General features: G+C 38.1%; 1 protein-coding gene across 2 annotated transcripts in view; it reads left to right on the top strand.

The window, feature by feature from the left end:
* Positions 1–6,795, top strand: part of zfyve9a (zinc finger, FYVE domain containing 9a) — a 73,753-nt gene extending 66,958 nt beyond the window's left edge. For both annotated transcript variants that reach the window (XM_001344468.8, XM_005171197.6), the window contains exons 17-19: positions 152–257; positions 861–1,037; positions 5,668–6,795. In XM_001344468.8, the coding sequence (XP_001344504.2) occupies positions 152–257; positions 861–1,037; positions 5,668–5,829 (445 nt within the window). In that variant the 3' untranslated portion in view covers positions 5,830–6,795. The remainder of the gene's footprint in view (positions 1–151; positions 258–860; positions 1,038–5,667) is intronic.
* Positions 6,796–7,673: the final 878 nt, after the last annotated feature.

Genomic DNA, 7,673 nt, shown 5'->3' with positions numbered 1-7,673 from the left:
GTTGGTGCTTTATAAATAAGCCATTAGATCCTGATTACCGCCTCTGAAATTGATGAGTCATAGTGTAATCTAAAAAATCTCAAGTTCATTAAGGGGATTAAGGGGAAATGTTTTATTCTAATCTCACCGTCTCAACTTTTCTCGTTTTCAGAGTGATCAGCCCCATTGATGGGAAATCCATGGAGTCAGTCACCAGCGTTAAGATCTTTCATGGCTCTGAGTATAAAGCTAATGGAAAAGTCATTAAATGGACAGAGGTATTCATTGTTCATTTCAGGGGTGTCCAAACTCGGCTCTGGAGGGCCAGTGTTCTGCAGATTTTAGCTCCAACTTGCCTCAACTCATCTGCAAGGATTTTTCTAGAAAGTCTGATAAGAGTTTGAATAGCTAGCCCAGGTGTGGCTATTTGGGGTTGTAACTAAACTTTGCAGGACCACGGCCCTCCAGGACAGAGTTTGGGCACCCCTGGTTAATTTATTTCAATGTTATAAACTCTTTGGTAATGATTTCTCAATACATGTGGATATTCTGCTCCTGCACATCTATTATTATCAATTCATGAAATGCACATGCTCACAGAAAAAACAAAGTCCACCCGAATAACATTTATATGTAGTTTTTTTTATAATATAAAATCAATTTAAAACAATTATTATTATTGTTATAATATAATTAGTAATAATAGTATTTAATTTAATATAATGTTTGGTTTTGGTATCGGTTTTCAGACCAAGTGCATTCTGATTTTTCAATTTTGATGCAGATATATTTTATTTTTTGGTTAATCCCTACAAAAAAAATTTAACAAGAACAAAGATATTTACTTACTTTGGCTGTGAATGATTTTTTTTTTTGTCTAGGTGTTTTTCCTGCGGAGCGAGGACCAGAACAATGGCCTGAGTGATCCTGCAGACCACAGCCGGCTCGCTGAGAACGTGGCAAGGGCTTTCTGCATGGCTCTGTGCCCTCACCTCAAGCTGCTCAAAGAAGATGGCATGGCCAAACTGGGCTTGCGGGTCACACTGGACTCAGATCAGGTGACAATGTTAATTTAACCCTTTTTTTTAATATGTAATTTTGCCTGTTTTAACGCTAACTGCATTAACACATTAATTGCTCTGGTGTGTGATTTTATTGGAATTTAAATTAATCGCTCTTATTTCCCTTAATGAAAACCTGTCATATACCTTTTCTGTCATGTTGCTGGCTCAATTTTACTAGAAGTGGATTTCCGGATATGCGTGAAAGACGTCCTGTAATGCGTTGATTTAAAAAAAATACAGCAATGCTCTCCCAACTGGAGTGTAACATCAAAAACAAATCAATCCAGGTTCAAACAGGTCTAATCTCACATTTTGTGCTTTATTCGGTCAACACAGAAAATAACTTAATCCGAGCATGAGAGAAAAAGAACAATAAATATGTCTTCTGCGCACATGCGCTTCTCGTGTTACAGAAACTTCATAGTATTCACGCACACACACACAAACACTTAAAGGAGCCACATCCCATTTTCACTCGTTACAGACACGTGTTGACTGACTGACTGACTACACAAAACGCGCGTGCTTGTCCGTGCGTGATGTGGAGGCGATCGGCGATTCACAGCACATTATGATGATGATCAATCAGAGTCACTTGAGGATGGGCCTTTTAGAGAAACTAGGAAATATGACAGTCGTTTTCATGTTAGCTGTGTAGCTGTGTATAATAAAAGTGAGATATATGAAAAAATAACACTATTTCCTTCAAGTGAAACATGAGCACTCATTGCTTTGCATCTTATTAACACAACCAAGCCTTAAAATTACATTCTGGACCACCCCTTTAAGGATTTAAGATGCTATTCAGCGTTGAATGCATCATAACACTCTTGAAAAGTAGAAATGCGCCAAAATAAAAATCCTTGGCTGAAAACTGAAATGAGGAAACTAAGGCAGAAAACTGAAACACGGAATTAAATTATGCCAATTATTCATACCATTGCATTTATGTCTATGACTGTGTTCTAACAAAGACTATAGAATACACAATACATGTCACTAGTATACTTTTGAATGGGGAAAAGTGTAACTGTCAATATGGCGAATGAAGCCCAGCCTTCTAGTACAGAAGCCAATCAGAGATCGTTATAGAATGACAATTCTCCGGGGGAGGGGCTCGGACCAGACGTGAGTTTCTGCATCTTTTGTGTGATACAAACATTTAGAAATGAAACTAAATAGACAGCTATTGTTTAATTTCATTAGTTATTTGTAATATGAAATGTAATCATCAGCTTTGCAAGTAGTTTTGGAGAATTTGATGTTTCCACATTCAAACAGAATGCCCGAGCCTACTGCCTGAAAGACGTTTCAAAGATGGCCGCCAGGTGAAATGACTTGCCCTAAAGGGACTTGGTACTAACCTAACTATAATCAAGGCATTACAATTCCATAAATGAATATCAAAGTTTTTTTTTTTTCCTTTTTTGGAAAACGCAAGCACAGAATGTGGGTAATAAAGCGAAAGGGGAAAAGACTGTAAGCACACAAAACATTCAAATATGAGCGGGAAAACAGATTTTGTTTGAATGCAATTTCATTTTTGATTTGTGCTCAATAGCTTTCTGTGTGCGCCCTCATTGTTTCTTATTCTGCATTTAGTTTTCGCTTTTGTGCCGATGTCTACTTTTTTTATTTACACTTATTATTTTTTGATCCACGACAGCAATACTTTTCAGCGGGAATTTGATCCCATATGAAATGCCTGCACGATGTCTCTGCTCTACTTATGTGCTGGGTGCACACTGGTTGTTTTTCAATTCCAAGAAAACAGAGAACAGACTTGCTTTCTAGTGCAGAGTGATCTTGCCAGGTCACCACGGAAGAACGAACTCGCGAGACCACTAAAGATAACAAATATAGTTTACAAAATACAAATAAAATAGATTTAAATACGAAATTTAGCAAATAAACACCCTTAATGTGTTTATGCCTCTATTAAGATTTTCATGGTAATGTTCAATTTTACCATCTTATTTAGGGAAACTCCTGAGATCAATAAGTTATATCTCTGAACTTTAATCATAAACAGGTATAGAATGCTTCACTTCTCTCCCCCTTTGTTCAGCCGCAATGACTTCAGGGACTTGTCGAGCAAGTTCGGTGCTCAAGTCTGCATCAGTGCATCCTCTATCAAAAACACATTTGGGAACTTTCACACGTCCCCCGTTCTTGCGGTTTTAAGTTTTGGAACTGAATTTTGATGGTTAATGATGCCATTACACGAGAACATAAGAACGCAAGAGCACTTAAGAATGCATACTGAGAAACAGCCACTGCTTCAGCTCTGCTTGTGCGAGCATGTGAAAGATCCCTGGGATCTCTGCATCCATCGCGGTCTGGATCATTTTTTTTATTCACGCATTCGAGTAATCTTTGTCACTGATCGAATACAGTCACGATGAGAGAGTAGAGTGCAGAGTTACCGACTAGATGTTGTTTCAGACAAGCATGTTCAAGCCACGGTTTCTGTTTGCTGACATACTGATTTAGCCGTGTAGCTTCAGTAATAGAAATCTTTTCAAAATTCTCGGGGGCCGAATATCTGGTGTATCCCAAGTGAAAAGGGTACACTGTTTTATATATATATATATATATATATATGTGTGTGTATGATTGTGTAAATGAGGATAAAAAATGCTCTTGAAAATGGATTTCAATTGCAAATGTCCTTTTTTTTTGGACTTTAATGGCCCGTTTCCACTAGTAGTGCAGCAGGTATGGTACGGGTCGGTATTGGTCACCTTTATCAGGCTTGCGTTTCCAATGAAAAGGGTACAAAAGGGTACCAATGGCGTGGTGTACAACAGAAAGTTTCAAAGTAAAAGCTGTGCGGGTCGATCACATATCATACATGAGATGCACTTCTCACAAAGCAGATGCTTTATAAACACAAATACTTGTGTCTAAATGTTCATTACAAACCTTTCTATGAACATGATTTGATTTTAACTGCAGGTCAATGATAAATAGCCTACTGTAACGGCTGCAATTATATAAAATAAATAAATAAATGCAACATATACGAACACATAAAGACCCTTAAAGTCTCCGATATGTTACCAATTACAGAAAAACTACACACAACAGACATTTAGTCCTTATTTGGATTCAAAAACAACACAAAACATAGCCCACAGTCAGTGCAAACCTCCCATCTTTATCTTTAATCTTCAGCAGCACATGCAACCTCTTGTTAGAGTAATTCCATCATTCCGAGTTCATAATAGTCCAAAAGGTGATGATATTAGTTAAACATGGCAGATTCTTCATGTTTTAGGTTGCTGAAAGAATCATTTGCTCCTTTGTTTTTTACAGCTTCTCCTTTCTGGCTTCTCCTTTGTTACGCGTTTCTCCATTTCTGAAAGGATCGGATGTCAGAAGCATTTCAATAATCATGGGCACGTTATTATCATGAGCTCAAGAAGTTCAATATTTTAAATATAGACACGCGGCGAGTGATCACTCACGCTTTAGATGGCTTTATAAACAACTACGGTGCACAGGATAAATTTTGTTCTTCTTCTTGGCTTTGTGGCTGTTCATCAAGATGACGACAAGGTTTGTTTAAGCTCTGGTCTACCATGGCTCCTTATTATATATATATATATATATATATATATATATATATATATATATATATATATATATATATATATATATATATATATATATATATATATTTACATACGTATGTTGCTTTGACACAGTCTACATTGTAAAAGCGCTATACAAATAAAGCTGAATTGAATTGAATTGAATAAAATGTAAGACATTATTTATAAAGGTATACAGGCCTACAGAATTATTTTTAGAGAGTATCAACATTTATGGCAGCTGATGTTTTTGATCTAACAGCCGAAAAACTACTTTGCTGAATGCTGCGAGTTTGTGTCAGGATGACGATACATGGGCTGCCTTTTTAAGCAATGTTGTTAGCCTTCCAGCTGCAACCCAGTACTGGGAAACACCCATACACACTCACATTTATACACACACGTATACACTACTACCAATTTAGTTACCTATTATTCACCTATTCCACATTTTTTGAGCTGTGACTGAAACAAATACTTCTTACTTTTTTACTTTTGTGCATTTATGAGGCTGTTCTTCTTTACTTTTACTTGAGTACGAAAGTGTAGTCAGTACTTTTACTTTTACCAGAGTCAAGTAAAGGATGTGTGTACTTTTGCCATGTCTTTTACGATGTAATGTCTCGGCTGTGTTTTTAAAAATGTGGCTTCCTTTGTTTTCATTCTCCTGCTTGTATACACACTGGTGACATTTGTCTGTAAACCAATAGCACTCAGCTGTGCGTCTGGCTCTGCCTTTTGATACACTTTTGTCATGCTAGGTAAGTGGTACAGTACGGTTCACTTTTAGATACCTTTTGACAGTGGAAACGGCCCTAAAAGCGTACCGTAACGTACCACTCGGCCATAAATGTCTCTGGACTGTTGTTGTCTATATGGAGGGTCAGAGAGCTTTCAGATTCCATTTAAAATTTCTTACTTGTGTTTCAAAGATGAATGAAGGTCTCATTGGATTGGAACAACAAGGGTAATTGCTAACCAATTTTTTTAATTATGTACAAACTAAGCTAACTCCTGATGTCTTCCAGGTGGGCTATCTTGCAGGCAGTAACGGTCAGCCGTTGCTCCCCCAGTATCTGAGCGAGCTGGACAGCGCCCTCATCCCAGTCATACACAGTGGAGCCTGCCAGCTGAGTGAGGGCCCTGTGGTGATGGAGCTCATCTTCTACATTCTGGAGATCATCTCTTAAAAGAGGAAACCCCTGTCCAGTCTTAGACTCGCACCTCCCACCAGCTCAAGACCTTATTCAGTCGCTCCTTTTCTCTCTCATTTGCACTTCAAAGAGCCTGAAAGCTGTGCAAGAACAAGTCCTCCTTATCACCTATGCACCATTTCCACCGGGACGTCCTCTGCTGAACGCGGTGCTCCCTTTGGTTTCTCCTCACCTCTCAACTCCACTGTGGAAACCATAAGGCCCTGTTGAGTCTAAAGGGGTGGTCGTTCTGAAATTGTTCGCTTCGGAAGCATTGTAGCAACACTATGCTGAAACACAAGAGGGCGAGAGGGAGGGAGAATCTCCAATGACACTGTTGTGCAAGAAGAGTAGGTTAGTGCTATGAAATGGTTTGTGGTCCAGTGCCTGGGCCGTCGTGAAGAAATGAAAGACGAGATTGAGTCTTGCCTCTAAGCTTTATGAATCACCAGATGCTTTATTTCATGAATATGGACCTTGTTTTTTATTGGTTAACGAAAAACTGCTCCAAAGCTAAAATGATGTAGCTTCTTCAAAGTTGGACTGCTTGGCTTAGGAAAGTTGATGATGATAATCTCAAGAATGGACCTCTGTTACTTATTAATATTATTACAAGACAATATGATCCAACTACAATTTCAAGCGGCCTTCATGAATGAAACTACAGCGTCAAGTTCTACATAATGGTAGGTTTTGAGGATCTCAGTCCGATAGAGATTTGATTGGTTTGGATTGGGATGGTGGATGATATGTTACCATTTCCTTTGGGCCGCTGCATTTCGCATCCCGTCCCATCTGTTGACCTATTTAGCAGCCCATGTTTATAAATATATATATATATTTTCTGCCAGTGTTTTTAACATGCTATCATATATAGGATTGTGTAAGGAATAGCAATGCAGCGCACAGGATATTAAGCCATCATTAAGAAATGTAAAGTGGGAATAAAGAATGGAATAACTATAATTGAAAAGTTATTGAAAGGTTGAATGCTACATTCATTGACAAGGTTGGATTTTCATGGTTTCTAAATGAAAGTTCATCTAAAAATGTAGATTTGCAGTTCCTGTACTCATCTGCTGGTCATCCAGGTGGTACATTACCTGACCAAAGTCTTGTCGCTTATCCAAGTTTTAGGAACAACAAGTAATAACTTGACTTCTAGTTGATCATTTGGCATCAGAAGTGGCTTATATGAAAGAAAAAAGCCTCTAGATTACGCTTATTTTACCAAAATAAAATATGATCGTGCCTTGATTTTGAATTATTTAATTTGGACAGTAAGCTCTGACTTTGCTTAGACAAAAGTCTTGTCACTTAACAGAAATAATGTACAGTATAGAATATAAAGTCATGGTGCAGTGGAAAAAGAATTAATATAGTGTGTGACTTCCATGAGCTTGGAGGGCTGCATTTATACATCTCTGTAAATAACCTATTAATAAAGTAATCTGGAATGGCAAAGAAAGCGTTCTTGCAGGTTGACAGTTCATCAATATTCTTTGGATTCATCTTTACTGACTGGGCTGGCCAATTTTGGAGCGCCTTGACTAGGAACTTTGATGTAGAGGCGGAAGTTTTAGAAGGACTTGAACAATTCGCCCTCTCCTGTGGTTTGTAATATAATGGGCAACTCAAATGTCTTGATTCCTCAGGTTGTTGATGTTGCCATCCACTCTGCAGATCTCTCGCACGCCCCTATATTGAATGTAACCCCAAACCATAAATTTTCCTTCACCAAACTTGACTGATTTCTGTGAGAATCCTTGTTCCATGCTGGTTCCAATAGGTCTTCTGCAGTATTTGTGATCATTGGGATGCAGTTCAACAGACGATTCATC

This window comes from Danio rerio, chromosome 2 (genome assembly GCF_049306965.1).
Source record: "Danio rerio strain Tuebingen ecotype United States chromosome 2, GRCz12tu, whole genome shotgun sequence".
Lineage (NCBI taxonomy): Eukaryota > Metazoa > Chordata > Actinopteri > Cypriniformes > Danionidae > Danio > Danio rerio.
The sequence above is the reverse complement of the archived record's forward strand: the minus strand, read 5'-3'. Positions and strand labels throughout refer to the sequence as shown.